Here is a 25653-nt window from a genome sequence, read left to right as displayed (position 1 = left end):
GTAAACAAGTGGAGAGAAGAGAGGACAAAGTGGGGAAAATCACCTTCAAGTATAACTCAGCTTTACTCTGTATCTACGGCTCTTGCAAATAGTACATTCTTCCTACTCTGCTATAAAAGTGAATGGAGTGGCCGCTTTTGGGGGACATTCTGACTGGTCAGCAGGCATTTCCCATGCAAGAAAACAATGCCGCAAACTCTGCAACAAGTTGGGCATGTTTTGCTTTTGGCCCCTCTGCGATTGCTTTTGTTCATTTTTTTTACCTCTGCACTATTCCCTTCCTGAGACAGCTTTGCGTTTTCCAAACCCAAATCACCTTCTCATGTTGCAAATGCACCTAACCTTCAGTGTTTCCCTGCACAGCTGTCACAACAAACTTCCCCTCATCTGCTACTAAATGTATCAGACAATGTTGTGCAGGCTGCGAGCTGCCGACTCCTTCCCGGGGCTTTCCAGTAGAATCTGATGTTATCCAAAACTTCTCATCTGTTTCAAAGGGTACAATTTCCTGCATTCTCTGGAGGGAAATCAAACGCACTGCTTTTAGGAAATAGGCCGATCCTTCACAGATTTAGTAGACCTCTAGGCAATTATGGGGTGATTATTCCAAATTCAGTGTTTCCTCACCTCAGTTCCCATAACAATGACTTGAGTGACCTGACCATGGGCTTTTCATCTTTCCCGTGAGATAGCAGGAAATAAATCACAGAACTTGCGATAAGCCATGATACCTCTGATTTCTCTGTCCTCTTCCCAAGCCTTTGTAGTCTCTTCCCTGAGGTAACCAGTTCTCAGTTCCCCTTTTTCTTTCTCACTCTCTATTGAGACCCAGGGATCTTTTTCTTTAAGTCTATCTTCATAATCCTTTAAGTTATACACCTAGTCTCCTGATAAATGTGACTCTTCAATAATTACCTTTTGGATTTAGAAACGGCTCCTTAAGCGAAATCACTCTCAGCTGGTTTTCCATGTCTCTCCTTTTAGGTCCTGTCCCCTCCCTTCCCTCCTCTGGACTGGGGTATATTTTCCGCAGTGGTCTTCATTCCACGCTCCAAACTCATCCCTCTCCAAGTGTCTCCTAATTCCCTTTTAATTTTGAAAGTTATCTTTTTAATTTCCTGTTGTCAAACATCTGCTGTATCACCTTTCTTTCTCCACTTCCTGGAAAACTTGTTTTATGAATGGCCTTCCCCTGCAGGATACTTTTGCTGGCTGTGCACCCATGCGATGTAGCACTACAGTGGTTTTATTTTACATTGACTCATTAGGTACTTTGAATAATTGTTTTAGCTCTATTGCCATGAATCTATTTGGCTTAACTCTGTTCTTTTGCCACCTTTGATTTATGTCTAACCATTGGGACAGAGATGAATTAGTGCATTAATTTCCTCTTGACACCATTGAGAAGTGCTCTTTTTTCTGGAGCAAGAGCCTGAAGCAACAGATGCTGCATGCTCCTGTTGCAGAAGGAGGGATCAGGTGCTGTGACGAAGTACGTGCGTGCTCTCAGCTGGTGTTCCCTCCTGGTGCTGTGTGGCAGCCAGCTCACAGCACAGAGCAAATGTTAGCATTTGGGGAAAAGTCTACCCACGTATCAGATTTTCAAACTGAATGGCGAATCTCTGTTAACAGTATAAAGCTAGATGGCATTTTCTTTTTAAGTCCGTGAAACCTAACAGCTGTTTAGTGAGGCAGCATTTTTATATATGTCTATTTGACAAGTTTAACAGCAAATTTTGCAGTAAGTGACTTGCTGAATAGGCCTCCCTGGCTTGAGCTGTAACAAGAACTGCATGCAGCAGCAGCAAGATTCATTGAGGGTCTTTCTGTTTTTGTGTTTCTGCGGGTGGGGGAGCCAGGTTTAAGTGAGGGGAACTGAAAGGCGTGTTCCAAAGGAAATTACTAATATCTCTACCAGAGTGTTCCTTGGAGTTTGTTATTAACCAGTTCATGGGAAGATACATGGGACAAGCACGCTATTTAGCAATAAAAGCACATTAGTACAGTCAGCTTACTGTAACCCTATATTGGCAAATGGTAATTAAATCTATATATCTCTAGCTTTATAGTTTTCTGCAGCTGAATCTCTTGAAGGCTTCTGCACTTTGTCTGATTCAAGGAAGGCCATATTCTCTCTCTTGCCTCTGGAAGAGGCTGCTGTGCCTTGTAATAGCTTTTTAATATCACCAGATCGAAGATAAATGCTTCACTGGCTTTATTGGCAGAAATAAAGCACTTCTTATTACTCTTATGTTGGGTGTCCAAGTCCTAGAAAACTAGGATTTTACGAGGCTACAATCTTATTTTCTTTCATCCCCCCCACCCTGCTACATTTTTAGTTCTCTTAGGTTGTAGGACCTCAGAATTACTAATGTCTAGGTTTATCCACTTTGTATTTGGCCCCAAAGACTGTAAACTATGTTCTTCATGATTTATTGGTGCTTTTATTGACAGTATGAGCTTGGCTTGGGCATGTGACAGAGTCACACATATAGACACTTGTTCTCAAGAGGATCCATCTTCATGGTCAGCCTGGCATTCTCAGCTAATGAAGGAACTGAGAGCTGTCTCATGCACTCTGAATTTCAGTATAGATTTTGCAAGCCAAGAATGCAAAGTTTGTTCTAGGGTTTGTGGTTGATTTCATTTATTTGAATTTTAATCATTATTTTATTTAAGCGCATATAAGGGAAACTCATATTTATTTTCTTCAGCTAATCATGATGTAGGTCAAAAGTCAGTTACATTCAGCTATATGACAAAGATGTCTACTTTTGAACAGTAGGAATTTAGTTTTTATTGTTTTATGCACTCAAGAAACTTGAGAGGGATAAAGCAATCTGGGGAAAGGATAAGTAGGCCCAATTAATTTTCTTGTATAGCAAACTAAAAGCTGCTCACTGGCATCCAGTCAAATGTCAGGGACACAGAATTAGTCAGCTCACTTGATATCTGTAGAGTTAGGCCATGAGTAAGTCAGTGTGAGGCGAGGGGTCTATTGATGGACCTCTCCCAGTGGATTGTCATCCCCACACCTCCAGACCCAGAGCTTCTGGGATTCCCTCTGGGAAGGGGACTGCCAGTAAATGCTTGATTTCCCCTGCTCTCAATGCCTCACTCACATGCTGCCACTGGATTAACTCCCAGTATTCGTGGGAGAAGAAAGGAGAATATCATGCCCTGACTTCCTTTCCAGCTATTAGGATTTGTCTCTCTTCCTTCAGTCATCTTCCCTTATCGCTAGAATGTGATTACGTTATTCAGGGTGACAGGTTCAGTGACAGAGACATTTGAAATGAAGCCTGCTTTTCATGGTTCTTAGGATAAATAATGATGGAGCTATTGGGTACAGGTGAATAATAGCCCGAATGGTAGGAGAAGTGGGCCTGGGACATTCCTCTGCCTGTCCTGGCATCTGGTTCTAACAAATAAAACAAGTTCCAGTTCACGTCTGTGTGATTTTTTTCCCCCAGAAGTATAAATGTTACAGTATTTTTTAAATGTTTGAACTTTAAAAAAAAAGGTAAGCAGGTCTATTTTTTTCTTTTTAACTTCTTGTTTTAAAACAATTATAGACCCAAAATGATACATAGAGAATCTGTTGTGTTCCTTACCCAGCTTCCCCCAGTGATAACATCTATATAAATAAAGTATGTCAAAACAAGGAAATTTCTATTGGTATAATCCACATACTTAATTCATATTTCACCAATTTTTTTGACAGTAATTTTTATATTTTATTATTTTTTAATGTGTTTTATTGATTCTGCTGTTACATTTCTCCCAATTTCCCTTCCCTCTTCTCCCCTCCACCCGGTGGCCCCCCTCCCTCCAGTTGTCCCCCCCCTTTTAGACCATGTCCATTAGTTGTGCATATAGTTCTTCTCAACCTCTCTCTGTCTATTCCATTCCCTCCTACCATGCTCCTTAATTCCTATATCATATCCCTCTCTCTCCTCCTTCCCCCTCCCTGCTGACCTCCCCCCAATATGCTCCCCATACCTAGAGTTCTTTTTCCACTCTCGTTGCCTGTTTAGTTTGCCTTTGTTTCAATTCCCTAGCTTCTGTTTTTTTAAACCAGTCCCTTTAACATCTCATATAACAGTGGTTTGGATCTAATGAACTCTTTCAGTTTTATTTTGTCCTGGAAACACTTTCTCTGCCCTTCTATTCTGAATGACAGCTTCGCTGGATAAAGTATTCGTGGTTGTAGGTTTTGGATTTTCATTACTTTGAATATTTCTTGCCAGTCCCTTCTTGCCTGCAGGGTCTCCCTTGAGAAGTCAGCTGATAGTCTAATTGGGACCCCTTTGTACATGATTCTTTTCTTCTCTCTTGCTGCTTTTAAGATTCTCTCTTTAACTTTTGACATTTTGATTATAATGTGTCTTGGAGTGGTTCTCCCTGGGTCCAGTTTTTTTGGAATTCTCTGTGCTTCCTGGACCTGTAAGTCTATTTCCTTCCCCAAGTTTGGGAAGTTCTGCTTTATTATATTTTCACTTAATTTTTCAATTTCTAGTTCATCTTCTTCGCCCTCTGGCAAACCAATGATTCTTATGTTGGGCCTTTTATAGCTGTCCCAGAGCTTTCTGATCCTCTCATCATTTTCCTTGCTTCCGTTTTTTCTCTCTGCACTGGTTGACTGTTTGTTCCTTCTTTGTGTTCTGGTTTGCTGATTTGAACTCTGGATTTTATTTCCTCACCATCTGTCTCGTATGTGGTTTTGTTCCTTTCAGTATGAGTGTTTTTCTATTCTTTCTCATCTTTTTCCAGATCTTTTGTTAATTCTGTAAGCCACCTGATAACAATGACCCTGAACTGAGCCTCTGACAGCTTTCTTATTTGTTCATCTGTCAGATTCTTCATCTGTTGCCTGGTGAGCTGTGCCACCGGGATTTCTATAGTTGTCTGCCTCATTTTGACAGATGCGTTTTGTTTTCTTGGGCCGGTGGCTATAGGGGGCAGTGCCTGTGTACTGGTCACAACCCAGCGACTGGCGCCGATCTGCAATCTTTCTCGCCGGCGCTTTGTTGTCACTACCCAGCTACCAGTGACGATCCACAACCTATTTCGAAGCCCTGTGGCGCTTTGTGTGGGGGCGGGGGTCCAAGATGGATTCACACAGTTATTCCGCTAGGAGACCAGGATCCGTCCTCCCGCCCCCTGGGCCTCACTGTTCGAGGTGATGTGGTGGCTGCTTCTCTCAGCGTTGGGGTCGCGAGCCGCCGGGGTTTGACTGCAGCCGGGATTGTCCTCCCTGCCGCTGGGATTGTTCTCCCTGCTGCTGTCCCTGGTGCGACTGCAAACAGCACCACCCACTTTCGCTCTTACCTGCCCAAAGAGCTCCGCTGGTTTATAACTTCATACGTTGGGTTTCCGTGTAGTTTTATTTTTTGGAATTTCTAGTTATCTTTTGTTTTGAAGTAGTTGTATTCCTCTCTAGTTGTAGAGGGAGGCCGAGCATGTCCGTCTAAGCCTCCATCTTGGCTGGAAGTCACCAATTTTTACTAGATGGGATTTTCTAAGATTTCAAATGCTATATATGGCATTTTGTTAACATAGCAAGTAAAATTGAAGTTGCAGTTGGAGCAGACATCCTCGTGTGATCATTTCCTTTCTTTCTATCTTGCCCTCTTGTCCCCCATTGTGTGAAAAATAGATACCAGAAAACATACATAAACAGTCTGAATGCTTACTCTGAAAAGCAGTAAATTAGGTGCCAAGGAGGGCATGAATACCATTAATAAGAAATGGTCCTGTATCTGGGAATTAGCTGCTTACACAGAAAGGTTCAGCTCAAGACAGTATGTATTTACTAAGCACATGAAATATATTCAGCACTTTTCTTTGAATTATAGAGAGAAAAGCTACTCTTTAGTCTGTAATGTGCATTCACTTCTCCTCCCCAGTCCATATGCCTGCTAGCTCTTAGACACTTCCCAAACTAACTCCATCCTATGCTCACTAAGTACCGACTAAATCCTAGATCATCACTGTGTTCTGGAGGTTCAAATGTGGATTCTACACAGTCTTTTCCCACATGGAGTTCACAGATTAGTGGGGAATACAGACATTTGGAGTATAAATATTTTGAAGAAAGATCATAACTGCGGCAAAGAGAATGTCTAGGAGAAGAGGCAGCTGGAGTCAAGGAGATCAGTAAGGAGATTGCCATGGTAATTCAGGTTAAGGTAACATGGCCAGAAACCAAGAGAGGAAATATGGCTTTGAAGGCTTTTTAGAAGTTAAATGTCATAACATATAGTGATTAAGAGGCTGAAGATGTCCTCAATGGTCTGGATCATGGGGTGATGGAAAGGCCACACCCTGAGAGTAGAAGTTCAGGAAGAAGAGCAGATTCTGGAGGAAACATCACGAGCAGGGTTTGGGTATGTTGAATGTGAGGTGCCTTTGGGCATCTAAACTATGAGAGTTTGTTAACTTATAGATGAGCTCATGCTGTAGATAGTAAATGAAGCCTTGGAGGGAACTACCTTGCCATCAGAATGTGTATCAGAAGAGGGTCAAGGGAAGAGCCCTAGGAAATAATAAACTTTAAAGGATAGATGGAGGAAAGGGACCCTACAATAAAGATTGGGAAGGAGAGCAGAAATATAGCGAGAAGAGTATGGATAAGGAGAGGTTGTCCACAATGTTAAATATTTCAGAGGTCAAGTATGATAGGAAATGAAATGTTTCCAATGGAGTAAGAAACAAGTCATCTTCTATGATCCTTGGGAGTTCAATTTCAGCTGCCTAGTGGGAGGAGACAAAATGGCAGATTAAGTAGTAGTTTTTATATAAGAACCAACTAAGAAAGAGTTTGCTATAAAATGATTTAGTCAAGAGCTAACATGGAATATAAAGAAAAGTATGACTGATATTAAATATTTAAGAAAAACCATAGTAGTGTGTTAGAGCTGAAATGCAACCCTGCATTTTAAACATGAAGAGAGACTTCACATAAATGGTTCAAGGTCATGCATCTAGAAAGAGACAGCTAGGACCAAGTCCCAGGTCTCCTGACTCCCTTTATAAAAAGGAATTTGTAGATATGCTATAGTTTAGAGGAGAAAGCTAATATCTGATGAAAAAGTAATCATTAAAATGATATATCAGAGCTGTATACTTCGGTTGTGAAATGTAAATACTTGTTTGATGCACTTATTCATTTATTCTATAAATATTTATTGATAGGTATTGTGTGATTTGCTTAGTATACAAAACAAATAAAAACTTATTCCTTGCAGAGAACATGCTTGTTAAATTTTTTAAAAGTAAAACATTATTGCTATTAAGTGATGTCTAGCCAAGTGACAGACAAAAACATGTAGCATACAGTGAGCTATTGAAAAGGCAGCAGATAGTTCTGCCTAGGAGTTGGAAACTGATGAACTGGGGCATTTTCAGCAGAGGAAACAGCATGAGCAAAATCAGAGAAGTATAAAGAGTGTTCTATAATTTCAAGGACCAATAGACAACCTGTTGGGGCTGCAATGTAAAGACTGGGGAACAACAGGGAGAGATTGTGAAGACTAGAAAACCATACCCATAACACTGATAGTAAATGGTGAGGAAACAGATGTTTTAACAAAGGAGTCATTCTTTTGGGTTTAAGATAAATCCGGTGGCAATGGACCTGAATGTAAGGCAGAGAGACACATGAAGAAGTGTTTCAAATGATGGATAATGAGGTCTGACCTTGGGAAGTGATGGTAAGGGTGGAGGGGAGGGAAGTTAGTCAAGAAAGAATTTGATGGTAGACTTACAGGCAACTGTTCACCTGTTCTTCCTGAGGGAGAGGAAAGAATTCAGTAATGCAATGAGTTTCTAGCTCACTGACTGGGAGTGGGAGAGAGAAACAAAGGAAGAGCAGGTTTGAAAGGAAGATTCTGAGTTTGGTGTTGTATATTTAGAATTAGGTACATGTGGGAAGTCTAGGTAGATCTTATGCTAGATCCCAGGCCTTGCTTATTGTGTTAATGAATAGAAACACTATATTTAATTATGGATCCCCAAGAAGACCCTGAAGTAGTATAGCAGTTGGAAATGTATTCAAGCTGCAAGGAACAGAAAATCCAACTAACAGTGACTGAAACAAATGGAGTTCATTTTTCTCACATCACCGGCAAGTTGGTGGTGCTGCATTGGACTTGCCCTCACGGTTACAGAGCAGCTGATGCAGCTCTAGAATTGTGACCACTTTCTTGTCAGCTGCTTCTGTTTGGGTCGCTTTGGGGAGAACTGGGTCACAGGGCCTCCCACAGGTCTGAAAGGTAGGCTGGAATAGTAAGGAAAAGAATTGTTAATTTCACTTAAATTACTAGTTTCCTATCCTACTAGATGCAATGATTCCTTTTTTAAACAACATTTTATTTATCTACTTTTAGAGAGAGGGGAAGGGAGTGAGAAAGAAAGGGAGAGAAACATCGATGTGAGAGAAAAACATCGAAAGGTTGCCTATCGCACACGCCTAGACCAGGGACTGAACACAGAACCCAACCATGTGCCCTGACAGGGAATCGAACCAGTGACCTTTCACTTTGTGGGATGATGCCCAACTAACTGAGTCACACCAGTCAGGGTGCAACAATTCTTTAAATAAATAAATAAATAAAAGAATTTCTAATGCCTGCTCTATTATCCTAAAGTAACCATCATAGGTACTCTGTATGTATATTTTCAAATAAATCAGTCTGCTATCCTAATTGTAATATAAAGGAGAAATTAAAGAAAAATAATTTTTAATGAGGTACAGTATTTCAAAATGTAAATTCCGAGGCATGACTACAGTAGATGACATGATGACATAGTCAGATGCTTGCCTGGCGGATGTGATGGCAACAGATGCAGACCAGCCCAGGGGTGTGGTGGTGGTGTTTCCAATACCAGACACTGCCTAGTCTTCGGTGTTTTACTGAAATAATGACCAACTCTTTGTCAAGTTCTGAACAAAACTACAGTCCTTTCTTGATATACATGGTAGTTGTTCCTTGAAAAAGTCAACTTGCATTGAAACTGTACAAAACTATTTTTTGTTATATTTAGTTAGATTCAAGGCTCAGGTAATAGGTTTTTTTGTATTTTAAAAATCTGTTGGAATACAGAAGAATTCTTGGTATAAAAGATTGTCCCTTATGTAGCAGTATGGCTAGGGTCACTGGCACCTGCCAACCAATTACTAGTAGGATCCACATACTCTTATGACAACCAGAAATGCCCCCCTATCCACCTTGCAAAGTTCCTCCTGGAATAGTACTATCCATATTAAGAACAACTGGCTTAGATTAATGAGGCTGGACACTTCACACTTTATACAAAATTGGGGTTTGATTAGCAAGAAAAGGGAAGATGATTATTGAATAGGTAATTAACAGTGCGTGCTAGTAGTAGGAACTGAGACTTAGTTTCGTATTTTCTCCAAATTCTTGAGCAGTTCCTGGCATATAGCAATCTCTCAATGAACTTTCTGGAACAATGGAATAATTGGAATAAAAGCTATGGAAAACAGAAATCCAGTATTATTTGAATTTTGAATTTAGTAAGGAAACAAATTTTCCTTAAGATGGTTAAAGGGCTAATTATTATAAATCCAGGAGAGTTAACAGGTGTTTGGAAGTGAATTTCAATGTGCCAGTGTCTGTGCTAGGATTTAGCATTTCTGGTCTTCAAATCTGCTAGATGCTCTAGACTGAAGACTAAGGGTTAAGCTTATAGCAGTAAATTCTGTTTAGCAATGGAAGGCTTAAGAGAAATATTTTAAGTTTTCATGTAAGTAGTATATTCAGTCTTTAGGAGAAAAAGTGACACAGTAAAGTGTCAATAAAAATCTCAGATCCTAAATCGTATTCCTTCTGTCTTTTAGCACATTCTCTTCATTGTGTCCTTTTCCACTTCACTTAGCCTATTCTTTTTGGCATTTCTATCATAGCTGGAGGCATTTTCAAACAATGATATTTTAAGGAAAATATTTAGAAATAGAAGCAAAGGGTTTTGTTGTGTTTTCTCAAAATACAGAGCTATTATTAGAATAATTCACAGTAGGAGAAAAATTGGTTTTGCTTTAGTTTGCTTCCAGATTGAAGTAGAAAAGAATGAAAATGACATTATGAAGAATTTTTATCTCTTTTTATGAAAAAGATTATCTGTAACTATGGATTGTGAAGACAATCCATGAAACTCAAGTCTTTTTCAAATAGTTCTCCAAAGTTGCCTTTGAGTATCTGTTTCTGAATTTAAAGGCATGATACAATATGGATTTTCAAAGTAGAACATTTTGAAGAGGATAACATTTGTTTCCACAGTTTGAATTCAAGAGAGGGACAATGACTTCAACCTTTTGTGTATAAGAACAAAGAATATTTAAAAAAAACATTTCAAATATCCTATAATTGCTTGATAGTGCACTAGATTTTATTTTATTTTATTGGTCAACTGGTTTCTTAGTATTTTAGGGATTTTAAACAGAAGAAGATCTTGAGTGTCTGTAAATGAATGCCTGACTAATGCATCTTTTGTAAACATGGGTTATTTTTCCCTCTGAAAATTTTGCGGAGTAAGTAGTGGCTTGTTTGGGGATTTTGAGGTACTTCCTATGCTTTCCTTGTCCTGATGTGGCATCTGGGTGAATTCTTCATGCTAGGGTGCAGGAGTTAGTGAAAACATAGAAACTTTCCTTTCTTCCTTTCCTGGCTGCCTGAGGGATAGGAGTTGTTCACTGTATCTGTCACAGCTCCCGAGGCATTTTGCTCCCTTCTTATCAATGTTGTATCTTCCACCAATCCCCGCCCCTTACCATCCAGCTACGTGCTGTTTCCTCTGGAGGCTGTGTTTTGTAGAGCTTCTACTTCGTATGGGTTGCTCCCCTTTGGTTATCTTTTCTTCAGTGCCACTCCCACCTTTTTCACATGCCCATAAGTAAACTTGTGTTTATTCTTCACACATCGGCTCAAGCATGCGTCCTCCTAACCCTCCTCCTCTCCACTGTTCTCACAGAACGTTGGAACTGCCTCAGGTATAGGGATTTTTACATTATCTGTGTTTTCATTATACTTGGTAGCCCCTTGTGGGTGTGGCAATTATCCTGCACATTTGTGTCTTCAGTGCTTAGTAGGTGCTCAATAACTTTTTGTTAAATGAATGGAGACATGAAGTTATGACACAGAACAAAACATCTTTTACAATTAATAAAGAGGAAATGTTTGAGCTGAATAATACTATTTGTTTTTATTGATTACCATAGATTTATTGGCTCGTTTGCAGACTGTAGAAAAATAGTGCTTAATTTTATTTGACTGAATGACTGTATAGGGACATGTGAATTTCTGAATGGGGACAGACTAACAGTCTCCCAGATGAGTAAACCCCCCTGGTGATCCCATATGGAAATTTACTTGCTTAGGTCAATATGGTGCCAATACTTTGTGGTAGATTTAAAGGCTTCAGCTTCCAATGACTGTATCATTCATGATTTTATCCAGTCTTCTCCTTTCTTAGGTAAACTACTTATATATTTATACTCACTGTTGAAATGTACATTTTGATTTTCCTAAAATTAGCTCTGAACTATGAGGGCTTATCTCCTGGTACTCGTCGTCGGCAGCCGTCCGTCTCGAGAGACGATGGTGTAGCTTCTTAGCTTCTTAAGAGTCTATCTGCACCGCCGAGAATGACTGTGCAGTCCGACTCGGGAGTGACACGGTATCTGTCTCCTCCCGTGTTGAATCGACATCTTGCGATGACGCTGGAGTGTCCTCTCCAGTGAAGCTGAAGCTACAGAGCCTGGGCAGGGTGATATGAAGGGTCTGCTGTTGCCCATGCAGCAGACCCCCCCTCTCTTTGCAGCTGAAGGGTCCAAGGGAAAGACGGAGTCAATACAGCTTGGCTTCAGGTGCGCCGCAGGAGTTGCCGGTGTTGACTACAACGCCAAACCGCCTTAGGGACTCCGGCTCCGGATTTTCTGTCGGGGTTTACTCCCTTAGCCTTTCCCCTGAAGAGGTATGCTGCAAGGCAGCGGAGGTTTTTTGGAGTCAGAGTTTTCCTTCTCTGATGTGCCCTGACTGGAAGATTGAACCAGCGACACTTAGCTCGCAGGCCGACGCTCAATCCACTGAGCCAAACCAGCCAGGGTGTCTCCTGGTACTAATATGAAAGGATTTATTAGTAAATCTGTATTCATCTAATCCAAACCCTTCTTGATTTTATATGTTAAAATATTTCTACTTTTTCACACTGAGGAAGGCTAGGTTTTCAGTCTTTTTATGAAAATAAACTGGTGCCTTTGCTCATCTTTCTTATTTGGATTGACTCTAGGTCTAGAGTGAATTTTTTCGTGTATGATGACCCTAAATGTATGAATTAGGAGACAACTTCTTTAAGTTGTTCTCAGTTATTGGTTATAATCTCCATGTTTTCAAATTACATATTATATTTTACAGTGTATTGTAAGTGGAATGTGATATAGAAACATTTTGTTCCATTCTTATTACCTTTCCAAATATAGGCAGTTAATAATAATAATAATTTTCTACTATTTATTAATGAAACATATTTTAGTTGGGATAATGTACATTTCTAAAAAACAAAACTAATGAAAAAAATTTATGCCCTGACTGGGTAGCTCAGTTGGTTAGCGCATCGTCCCTGTACCCCAAGGTTGTGGGTTCGATACCTGGTCAGGGCACATACAAGAACCAACCAGGGAGAGCATAGATAAGGGAAACAACAAATTGATGTTTCTTTCTCTCTCTCTCTCAAAAAGTTAATCAATAAAAATAAATAAGTAACAGATTCTTGTAGTGCTCCATTGGAAAATTACATTTTCTATCCAAGAATCATATCAGTAATTTTTAATTATGTTCCAGGGAAATCCAAGCTTAGAACCAACTAATATGTGTATACTTATGTACAGTGTTCTAGGTGATTTTTTATGTAGTTTGTTGTTTTGTGCCTATAATCTTAGTAAACTTTCTAAAGTACCAGTATTATACTCTGAGGAAAACTGATTCATTAAAAGGTAACAAACCGTCATCTTTAAATTAACCTACTTTAAAAAAATAAGCATTTATTTCATTTGTAGGATGTGAAGATACAGTGTAGTTAAGTTATTCAGAATGACACATGTATCAGTTTTTGTTTTAAAGTAATTATATCATTTTTTTGTAAAAATTAATTTAACTGATTAAGTTAGGAGGCATTAAGTATTCTTATCAAAATGGGAGGTCATCCAATAATTCAATTGACATACATGCAAAAAGATGTAACAATGATAGACTTAGGCACTGTTTATTTTTCTGAACATATCTTTAAACCAGAATGTGACTAAGGATGATATTTCAGTGATCCATCAGAGGGGCCATTCCTTCTTTCAGCTGTTCCTTAAGGCTGTTAGGAGATATATGTTTCCTCTATAGCTTTTCATGATACCCTTTGTTCTTCTCTGTGTTCTCATGTGACTCTGCATGAGTCTGCTTGAATATATATATTTTATTATAGTTATTTGCTTCTCAGACTGCATTTGGGTATTCTTTATTGGGTTTCTATTGTATGTAAATGCATACAGTTTCTTCTAAGAAAATAATTCTTAATCCTTTGGGTAGTCTGTGCTAGTTGCTCCATTTACCTGGTTGATTGTAGCTGCTGGTTTATCTGCTGCCTGGGAATCACAACAAAAGCCTTGATTAACTTTCTAAAAAACAAGGGTATGAACTAGGATCCCCAAGCTCCCTTGTATCTCCACAATGCTGTCAATTATATGATTCTCATCCATCAATAGAAATGTACTGTGAAATCATTAATGAATGTTTGCTTAGAGAATTTTTAATGAGAAGAAATATATGTGGTTAGTCTTAATTAATAAATGGTTTATTAACTTTTTTTGCGCTAATAGTACGTTAGAAAATGTACTTCCAAAAATAAATTGCAATTTGGTGAATATTTTGACTGCTTAATAAAAGTTAGCTTTTTAAAACAAGCATTATTTCCTTTTTGTTAATAAGAAAAGGATGCCGTTTTATTTTTCAGCTATGTGATGGTAATGAGTGCCTTTAAAAAAATCAGCAAAATTTTACACGCCTACCGTCTCCACATCCAGCAGGTGCTGGCTGAGTACAGCACAGTTTGAATAGCTACATACATGCAGTGGACAGAAACTGCAGCTGAATTTCTCTCATAGGAGTCTGCAAAGCAGAGCCTTGTGTGGTGAACTTTGCTGAATCACTGGGCTTGATTAATGCAATTAAATGAGTAAAGAGAACATCATTAAGAGTGACTTTGTGGCAAACCCATTAATGAAGCTCATTCTTCCATAAACAGATTTTTTAGGGCATAAAGGACTCCAAGTCATCAAATCTGCAGTTAACAAAGTGGAGGTGCCATCCAGTCTTGGGTACATCAGTTCAAGGCACTTATTGACCATGAAAGATTTATCTTCAGTATAAAAATACACTGATAGAAAAGGAAGAGAGCAAACTTAGAGAATGCCAGTTTATGGGACCAGAGCAGAGCTGGGAGAGTGTACAGAATTGTAATGGCCAAGAAGGCATCAAATTTGCTTGTTATGGACTTTTCATAAAAATGGAATCAGGGAGATCCAAGATGGTGAGGAGTAAGTGGAAACTATATTAACCTCCTCCCAGGACCAATCTGGAATCACAGCTAAATTATAGAGAAATTACCTGGAATAACCAATTTAACAATAGATGGAGAGAAGCCTAATAACCACGGACAGACAGAAGAAACCACTTCACCACAACGTGACAGATACAGAGTGCAGAGGAGACGCAAGAAGTTTATCTGGGCTCCCATAGGCAATAGCTGAAGTTACAGAGGGAAATTTCAGCAGCCAGGGGACTTCCCTAAATATGGGGTCTAAACTCCAGTCTGGACTCCCCAACCTATAGCACCAGAGCCTAAATGAATCTAAATAACACCCTGCTGTGAAAACCAGTGGAATTTCTATCTGCAAGGGAGAGACAGCTGGAGTCACAGAGATCCTCTAAAAGGGCCAATGCATAAAAATTTCATTTGCACTCACTAACTTTGGGCTCCAGCAAATTGGGGTGGTAGTGGTGGGTAGAGTGGATTAGAGACACTTGAGGAGAGTCTGGGGATTGTGGCTTTGGGGAGAGAAATGAGGGAGCAGCCAACAGGATCCCTGTGCTGAATCATCCCCCATACTGCAAAAACCATCTTTCTCAGGCAAAGCAGTCCCCTCCAAGGTGTACCAGCCTAAGGGGAAACAATAGCCCTTCCCACAGGAATTACTCTGCCCCACCCTGTGGTTATTCAGCCAGAGTGCTGATTACAGACTGACTAGATTAACAATTGAAGGAGACAGCCACAGACTGTGTATCACTGGTAGTCTCAAACAGGCTGCCTAGGGCCAGACCCAGTTTACCATCTGACAGCATCAGGAGTGGATCCAGAAAGAGAAGAAATGGTAAACACTAGATAATACTGAGACAAATTCCACCATGGTCTTCTTCATGATTTGCATTATTTTCTCTCTTGCATAGTTTTTTAACATCCATTTCTTGTCCTACAAGTTTGTGCATATTAAGTCACTAGTTTTTATAAATTATTTTAAATCTCATATTTTGCTCCTCCCTTCTCTTACTCCATTTTACCTTATTTCCTCTTATTATTCTTATATTAAATTCTATTTTCTCTCTTGCTATGACTTGTTTTCATTCTGCAGTCTTACTATTTCTCCTCCCTCCAGCCTCTCAAAACCATTTTTCTTGTCATCAATCATTTCACATTCTTTTCCCCATTCTTAAAATACCCTTATTCTCCCTGCACCTTTATCAGTCTTTGCTCATTGGTTGTGAATATGGTGGAGATTGTTGCATTTCTTTAATTTTATTTATAGATTTTCACTATTTTTGTATTTCAAATCTCAAATTTTACCATTCCCCTCTCCTACTCTATTTTGCCTTCCCCCTGTCCTTTAGTTTTTATTTTTATTTTAAATTTGAATTTTTCCCTGTCTTAGCCTGTTTTTCATTCCTCACTCTTAGTATTCCTTCTCCTTCTATGCTCTCAAAATCACTACCCTTTCCTCAAGACATCTCTTAAGCTTTTCTTTCTTTCTTTCTTTTTCCCCACTTATTCCCATCCTGCCTATATTAATCTTTGCTCATTTGTTGTTGATAGTGCTGTGGTGGATCTTTTTCTCCAATTTGGTTCCTATTTTTTCTCTCTCTCACTATATATATATATATATATATATATATAGTTTTTTTTTTAAATTTCTGTTTAAATCTAATGCCATATGCTTCCTTTCTCTTACTCTATTCTTCCTTCTTCTTTCCCTTTTTTACTTTCTTTCTCTCTTTGCTGAGTCTCTCTATTCCCTACTCTTATTATTGCCCCTTCTTCTACCCTCCCAAAATCATTTTTCTTTCAATTAGTCATCTCATATTCATTTTTACTTTCTTATAATAGTATTAATCTCTTCACACCTTTATTAATATTGGCTCATTTGCTGTTGATAGTGTGATTGGGGGGTGGGGTATATTTTTGCAGGGATGGGTTTGTTTCCTGGGCTGTTTGGCCTTGTTCTGGCAAGCACTTATACAACATCATACAAGATGTGGTGGGTGGAGTGGCTCTTAATCAGCCAGCTAGAGGGAAGGACCTACCAAAGAATGACCCAACAACAACCAAAACCCAATTACAACCAGAGAGCCCACATAAATGGCACAAAGGGCATTCCAAGAGTATCAGATTCAAGTTCAGGAGATCCAGGTGATTGCACAACTGAATCCCACGGGTTTCCTACTATAGAAGGGCACACCATGAAGACAGGGAGTCAAGGCAGATCAATCTAAGAAGCAGAAACAAACAAGAAGAGTAATATAAAAAGAGGAGACAAAGAGACAACCTCCTGTCAAAAGGAAAGGAGGAATCCCCCAAAAAGACTGCTAAATGAAATAAAATCAAGTAAACTATCAGACAGTGAGTTCAAAATAATGGTCATAAGGATGCTTAATGAGCTCTGTGAGAACTACAATGAACTCCAGGGAAGCTATAAGGAACTTACTGTGAACTACACCAGTGTGAAGAAGGACATAGAAACGATCAATAAGAGCCAAGAGGAAATGAAACATACAATATCTGAAATAAAGAACATAGTAGAAAGAATTAAAAGCAGGCTAGATGAAACAGAGAATTGAATCAGTGAGCTGGAGTACAAGGTAGAAAAAAATTCCAGACAGAGCAACAAAATCAATAAAACACTGAAAAAGAACAAAGAGGGTTTAAGAGAACTGCAGGACAATATGAATCATAATAATATTCATATCATTGGGATACCAGAAGGAGAGGAGAGGAGCAAGGGATAGAAAACCTGTTTGAAGAAGTATTGGCAGAAAACTTCCCTAACTTGATGAAAGAAAAAGTCACGCAGGTCCAGGAAGCACAGAGGGTCCCAATGAAGATGAACACAAAGAGGCCCACTGCAAGACACATCATAATTAAAATGTCAAAACTTAAAGACAAAGAGAGAATCTTAAGGGAAACAAGGGAGTAACAGCTAATAACATACAAGGGAGCTCTGATAAGGCTATCAGCTGATTACTCAACAGAAGCACTATAAGCCAGAAGGGAATGGCAAGAAATATTCCAAGTAATGAAAAGCAAAGGCCTGCACCAAGACTACTCTACCCAAGAAAGGCTCTCATTTAAAATAGAAGGTGAAATAAGGAGTTTCCCAGACAAAAGACTAAAAGAATACATCTCCACCAAATCAGCATTAGAAGAGATTCTAAAGGGACTGCTTTAAGAAGATGAAAAAAGAGAGAGAGAGAACAATGGTACTAAGGGGAAAATGGCAATGAATAAGTACCTATCACTAATAACCTTAAATGTAAATGGATTAAATGCTCCAATCAAAAGACATAGAGTAGCTGAATGGATTAGAAAGCACGACCCACATATACGCTGTCTACAAGAGACCCACCTCAGAACAACCGATCTACACAGACTGAAAATGAAGAGATGGAAAAAAAATATTTTAAGCAAATGGACATTAAAAAAAAACTGGGTAGCAATACTTATATCAGATAAAATAGATTTCAAAACAAAGGCCATAAAAAGAGACAAAGAAGGACATTTCTTAATACTTCAGGGAATAATCCATCAAGAAGTTATAACCCTTGTAAACATATATGCACCCAACATAGGAACACCCAAATACATAAGGAAAATCTTGGAGGATTTCAAAAAAGATCAACAGTAACACACTCATAGTAGGGGATTTTAATACTCTACTGTCAACAATGGATAGATCTTCCAAGCAAAGAATCAACAAGGATATTGTGGCACTGAACTATACTCTAGATCAAATGGACTTAATTGATATATACAGAACTTTTCACCCCAAAAAAGCAAAATATACATTCTTTAAAAATGCATATGAGACATTTTCAAAGACAGACCACATGGTAGGGCACAAAACAAACCTTAACAAATTCAAGTAATTTAGAGAAAATTGAAGAAAATTGAAATTCAAGAAAATTGAAATAATATCAAGCATCTTCTCAGGTCACAATGTCTTGAAACTAAAAGCTTTGCCCCCGAGATCAGGAACAAGACAAGAGTGTCCACTTTCACCACTTTTATTCAGCATAGCATTGGAACTTCTAGCCACAGCAATCAAACAAGAAAAAGAACTAAAAGGTGTCCAAATTGGAAATGAGGAAGTAAAACTGTCATTGTTTGCAGATGACATGATAGTGTATATAGAAAACCCTGTAGGCTCCACCAAAAACTACTCAACCTAATAAGTGAATTTGGCAAAATAGTGGGATACAAAGTCAATATTCAGAAATTGAAGGCATTTTTGTACACCAACAATGAAATATCAGAAACATGAACAAGGAAAATTTCCACTTACTACAGCATCAAGAAAAATAAAGTACCTAGAAATAAACTTAACCAAGGAGGTAAGATATCTGTATTCGGAAAACTACAGAACACTGGAGAAAGAAATTAAGGAATATACAAATAAATGGAAGCATATATTGTGTTTGTTTGTGGACTGGAAGAATTAACATCATTAAAATGTCCTTACTACCCAAGCAGTCTATACAGTTGATGCAAACCCTATTAAAATATCAATGACATATTTCACAGATTTAGAACAAATACTTCAAAAATTTATATGGAACCAAAAATGACCCCAATTAGCTTTAGCAATCTTGAGAAAGAACAAAAGTACGAGGGATCACAATACCTGATATCAAACTACATTACAAAGCCACTATAATGAAACAGTCTGGTGCTGGCATAAGAACAGAAAAATAGATCAATGGAACAAAGTAGAGAGCCCATAAATAAGCCCAGGTCTATATGGTCAAGTAATATTTGACAAAAGGGGCAGGAGCACAAAATGGGTTAAAATAGCCTCTTCAACAAATGTGTTGGGAGAACTAGAAAGGTACATGAAAAAAATGAAACTATACCACCAACTTACACCAAACAGCAAAATAAACTCAAGATGGACAAAATACTTAAATGTAAGCCATGACACTATAAAGTCCTAGAGGAAAACATAGGCAATAAAGTTTCAGATGTCCCATGCAGCAATATGTTAGCCGATGTATCTCCTAGGGAAATAAGGGAAAGAATAAGCAAATAGTACTACATCAAACTAAAAAACTTCTGCATGGCTAAAGAAAACATCATCAAAATGAAAAGGGAACCAACCATATAGGAAAACATATTTGCCAATGATACCTTAGAGAAGGGTTTGATCTCCAAAATATATAAAGAACTCATGACTCAACACCAGGAAGACAAACAATCCAATTAAAAACTAGGCAAAGGGCCTGAACAGACACTTTTTCAAGAAGGACATACAGAGGGCCCATAGGCATAGAAAGGATGCTTAACATCACTAGCCATCAGAAAGATGCAAATTAAAACCACAAGGAGATACCACTTTACACTAGTCATAATGGCCATTATAAACAAATCAACAAACAAGTGCCGGCGAGGATGTGGAGAAAAAGGAATCCTAGTGCGCGGTTGGTGGGAATGCAGACTCGTGCAGCCACTGTGGAAAACAGTATGGAATTTCCTCAAAAAACTAAAAATGGAACTGTCTTTTGATCCAGTGATTCCACTGCTGGATTATACCCAAAGAATCCTGAAACACAAACTCAAAAGAACCTCTGCACCCCTATGTTTATAGCAGCATTATTTACAATAGCCGAGTGCTGGAAACAGCCTAAGTGCCTATCAGTAGATAAGTGTATAAAAAAACTGTGGTACATTTAAACAATGGAATGCTATGCAGCAGAAAGAAAGAAGACACTCCCACATTTCACAACAGCATGGATGGGACTGGAGAGTATTATGCTAAGTGAAATAAGCCAGGTGGTGAAAGACAAATACTATATCATCTCATCTATAAGATGAACCTAATGAACAAAATGAACAAATGAACAAAATAGAACCAGAGGCACGGAAACAAGGAAAGGCTGACAGTGAGGGGGAGAAGAAGGGAAAGAAGGGGAGGGTCTAGTTAACAAACAGGTATAAATGACCCATGGACAAGGACAACAGGGTGGGGATTGACTGTGGGAGTGAGGGTGGGTGGGTAAGTCAGTGGAGAGCAACTGGGAAAATTAGGACAACTGAAATAGAACAACAATAAAATTTTAAAAAAAATGAATCATAAAAAAACAAGCATTATTATGGTCACTATCGAAATAAAGAATCTATGCACATAAATAGTTATAACAAAAATGAAAGCAGCTTTGGGTATCATGGACATTTTAACAATGTTAATTTTTCATATCCAAGAGCATGGTATATGTATGCTTCCATTTATTAATATCTTATTCAATTTCTTTCTTCAATGTCTTATAATTTTTCATGTGCATGTCTTTTACATCCTTGTTTAAATTTATTCCTATGTATTTTATTTTTTTGATGTTGTTATAAATGGGATTGCTTTCTTAGTTTCCCTTTTTGATAGCTCATTATTGGTCTATAAATATGCAACCTATTTGTGAATATTTATTTTATATCCTGCTACTTTACTGAATTAATTATTGGTTCTGATAATTTTTTGGTGGCTCTTTAGGGTTCTCAATATACAGTATCACTTTTTCCTTTCCCATTTGAATGCCTTTTATTTCTTCTTCTTGTCTGATTGCTGTAGCTAGGACTTCCAGTACTATGTTGAATAAGAGTGGTGAATGTGGATATCCCTGTCTTGTTCCTGATCTTAAGGGAAATGCTTTTAGTTTTTCCCCCTTGAGTATGGTGTTTACTGTGGTTTTCTCTATACACCCTTTATTATGGTGAGATGTTCCCTCTATTTCTACTGTGATGAGAGTTTTTATCATAAATGTGTACTGGCCTAGTATTCTTTTTATTTTAATTTTTAGCATATTTTAAGCATAATTACTAGGTAACATGTATGATTTTAATAAATTCTGCCTCATTAGTAAGGCCAATGAAACACTTCTTTACTTCTTCATTACTAGAAGTTATGGTACCTGAATTTGATGGTGGAACTTGGGGTGGGCAATCCTGTAAAAGCAGTTTTTAAGTTATGAGCAGATAGCTGTGAGAATCTTTACCTAAAACCTGTTTCTTATTTACATAGGTTATTTTAGGAAGAAAACAATCTGGAAAAAATGAAGTTTCTCCTCTTCACATATGTTGGTGTTCACCTTTTATTTTTGAACTCTGGCAAAGCTGTACACAGGAATGACACCTCACAGAGGACTTTTGAAGAAATAAAAGAAGAAATAGCCCACTATGGACATATTGCTAAAGCAATCATAGACCTTGCTGTTTTTGGTAAAGCCCAGAACAGATCCTATGAGCGTTTGGCACTTCTGGTTGATACTGTTGGACCCAGATTAAGTGGCTCCAAGAGTCTAGAAAAGGCCATTCAAATCATGTACCAAAACCTAAAGGAAGATGGGCTGGAGAATGTCCACCTGGAGCCAGTCAAAATACCCCACTGGGAAAGGGGAGAAGAGTCTGCTATAATGCTGGAGCCAAGAATGCACAAGATGGTTATTCTGGGCCTTGGAAGCAGCATTGGGACTCCTCCAGAAGGTATCACTTGTTTTTTCTCAAGTCAGCTTGCTGTGTATTTTATAAAACTAATGTCATACGACCTAATTTATTATGGTATGCAGGATTCATATTATAACTTAGGTCATAAGAATGAAAATGTAACTATTTCCTATTCCATTGCTTTAATGAGTTCTCTGTTACATTCTTTTTTTCCCCCTTCTTCCTTCTCTCCCTTTCTATCTTCCTCTACTTTCTTAAAAGAAAGCTGATTGTGTAGGGTCATTTTTCAAATGAAGAATATACAGATATTGGTATGTGATACTTATCAGTCTTATCACTTGATAATTTTTATGTAGTGTAACATTAATATTATTCTGTAGAAAATTGAGATATATGTTAATAGGATAGAAAAACTATGACTTCTTCCAAGTGACTTCAGTGTGCAGAATTTCTTAAAATTAGTGAGGCAGAAAACAGAACTTTGCACATTGAATTGATTTGAGTTAATTATTTTTACAGAACACGAGTCCTCTAATGCAAGGAATTATCCAGGGTGGAGTTCTACCTTTACTTATTAGCACAGTGCTCAGCTTCATTAGACAATGTAAATGCCTGGATTAAAGATATAGTACCAGTCTACAGTGAGCTATCAGGCAGTCTTAAATGTATTCATGGACTTTTATCCATGGCAAAGGAACTAGTTTATAGAAACTAGTTGGCCTTTTCTAAAAAGTTTTTGGAACCATTTAATCTTATCTAATGCCAAGAAAAATACCTAGTAGAGAATTAAATGATGGTCAGGATATTTTTAATTTTTTTTTTTTGAGATATTGACATACCATAATATTCACCAATTTAAAATATACAATTCAGTGGTTTTTAGTATATTGACAGAGTCATGCAACTACCACAACAATGTAATTGGAGGCCATTTTTATCAGGCCCAAAAGAAATTCGTTAGCAGTTACTCTCCATCCCTCTCTCCTCCAACCGTCCTAAGCCCTAGGCTCTCTGTCTTTATGGTTTTGCCCATTCTGGGTATTTTATATGAATGGAATAATGCACTATGTTGTCTTTTGTAGATGGCTTTTTTCACAAAGCATAAATTTTTCCAGGGTCATCCATGTTATAGAATGTATCAGTACTTAATTCATTTTTATTGCTGAATAATCCATTTTATGGATATACCACCTTTACTTATCCCTTCATCAGTTGTTAAACATTTTAAAAAATCTCTTGGCTATTATGAATAATGCTGCTATAAACATTTATGCATAAGTTCTTTTATGGACATAGGCTTCATTTCTCTTGGGTATGTGAGGTCTGTCCAGAAAGTAACCAACCATGTAATAAAAATAGGGACATTTATTGAAGAAAATAACAGGTACAGGAAACATTGTACATAGGACAATGACACCTCAGTCCCCTGAAAAGTAGGCATTTTGGGACCTCACACAGTCCTCCCAATTGCCATTAGCTGCCCTGTCATATTTTTCTGAATCTTATCGACAGTCTGAAATCTCTTCCCTTTCAAAGGTCATTTTAGTTTTGGGAAAAGCCAGAAGTTGCAGGGCACTAAAGCTGGGCTGTGTGAGCCTGAGTCACCTGGGTGATTTGATGTTTCATCAGAAATCTCTGCATGAGACGTGATGCATAAACAGGTGCATTGTCGTGATAAAGCTGCCAGTCGCCAGTTGCCCATAGCTGCGGTCTTCTGCATCATCTGAATAGTTCCTGTGGAGGAATGTTCAAGCTTAATGCAAAATTTGATGGAGATTTGTTGCTCTACTTTCTCAGTCATTTTGAATGCAATGGCTATGCAGTATACATGCTCACTCAATAGTGTCTACCACTTCCACTAATTAGTACAGTGAAGTTGCCAGTGTTCACGCATGTGCATCCCAGTCCACTCTCCTTGGCTGCCAGGTTACATCGATTTTGCACAATCTGTTGTTATATTAACTATGGCTGGATTTTTTAGGACAGACCTTGTATATCAAGGGGTAGTATTGATGGGTCATATGGTGACTCTATATTTAACTTCTTGAAGAACTGCCAAATTTTTCAAAGGTGGCTGCACAATTTCACGTTTCCTCTAATGTAGTCTAATTTTTATAGATACTTGCCTACGCTAGTTATCATCTAAGTCATAGCCATCCTAGTGGATGTGAAATGATATCTCATTGTGTTTTTGATTTACATTTCTTAGTGACTAATGATATGAGCATGCTTCCATATTTTTATTAGCCATTTGTATATCTTTGGAGAAGTGTCTATTCAAATCCTTTGCCAAGTTTTTATTATCATGGGTTATTTGAATTTTTATTGTAGAGTTGTGTTTGGATATGCATCCCTTATTAGATTATGATTTACTGATGTTCTCTCCCATTCTATGGTTTGTCTTCATTTGCTTGATGGTAGTATTTTGATTTAGTACAATTTATTTAAGTTTCTTTTGTTGCTTGTACTTTTGGTCTTATATCTAAGAAACCATTGTCTCTAAACCAAGGTCATAAGGATTTATTTTTTTTATTTTATTCTCAGAATTTTACAGTTTTAGCACTTATTAGATCTTTGAGCCGGCTTTTATAAATTGTGTGAGGTAGGAATCAAGCTTCAGTTTTTTGCATGTGGTTATTCAGTTGTCTCAACATTATCTGTTGAAAAGACTATTCTTCACCCATTGAATCAAGTATATCACTTTAATTGATTTTCAGATCTTAAACCTACCTTGCATTTCTGGGATAAGTCCTATTTTGTTATGGTGTATAATATTTTTGTTACTGAATTCAGTTTGCTAGTATTTGGTTCAATTGTTTTACATCTACATTCATAAGGGATATTGGTGTGGAGTTTTTTTTGTGTGTGTGAGATTTCTTTCTGGTTTGGTATCAGGATAATTCTGACCTCAAGGAATTAGTGAGAAACTATTACTTTGTCTTTTTTTTTGTTTGTTTTTTGAAGTTTGTGATAGATTGACATTAACTCTTTAAATTTGTGGTAGAACTCACCAGTGAAGCCATCTGGTTCTGGGCTTTTCTTTGTGGGAAGATTAATTATTAATTCAATATCTTTTCTTATTGTGGATCTATTCAGGTTTTCTACTTTTTCTTGAGTCAGTTTTAATAGTTTGTGTCTTTCTAGAAATTTATTCATTTTATCTAAGTTATGTGTTTTGTAGGAATACAGCTATTTATATTATTTCCTTATTATTTTTATTTCGTGAGGATACAGATCCCAGTTACTGTTTGGTGTCAGTTGATTTCAGCATGGAGAACTCCATTTACTTTATCTTATCAAAACAGATTTGCTGGCAGAAAATTTTTGTGTCTTCAATCTTTACTTGTTTATGCATTTTTTATTTTTGAAGCAGTTTTACTGGGCATAAGATTTTTGGCTGACATTTTATTTTTACTCTCAAAAATTTCAACTTGTCATCTCATTGTCTTTTGACCTCCATTGTTTCTGATAAGAAGTCAGCTGTAAGAGTTTTTGGGATTCCCTTGTATTTGATGAGTCATTTTCTCTTACTAATTTCAAGACTTTATTTTTACTTTTGGTTTTCAGTATTTTGACTCTGATGTATATAGGTGTGGATCTCTTTGTTTT

At 37.8% G+C, this 25653-nt stretch overlaps 1 protein-coding gene across 2 annotated transcripts in view; it reads left to right on the top strand.

Annotated features, from left to right (window-relative positions):
- Window positions 1-25653, top strand: part of CPQ (carboxypeptidase Q) — a 441869-nt gene that overhangs the window by 64798 nt on the left and 351418 nt on the right. For both annotated transcript variants that reach the window (XM_090282787.1, XM_090282789.1), the window contains exon 2: window positions 21623-22083. In XM_090282787.1, the coding sequence (XP_090138913.1) occupies window positions 21654-22083 (430 nt within the window). In that variant the 5' untranslated portion in view covers window positions 21623-21653. The remainder of the gene's footprint in view (window positions 1-21622; window positions 22084-25653) is intronic.

The sequence above is a fragment of the Furipterus horrens genome, unplaced genomic scaffold (assembly GCF_987537825.1).
Source record: "Furipterus horrens unplaced genomic scaffold, mFurHor1.1.pri manual_scaffold_7, whole genome shotgun sequence".
Lineage (NCBI taxonomy): Eukaryota > Metazoa > Chordata > Mammalia > Chiroptera > Furipteridae > Furipterus > Furipterus horrens.
This window is presented reverse-complemented; position numbering and strand designations above follow the sequence as displayed.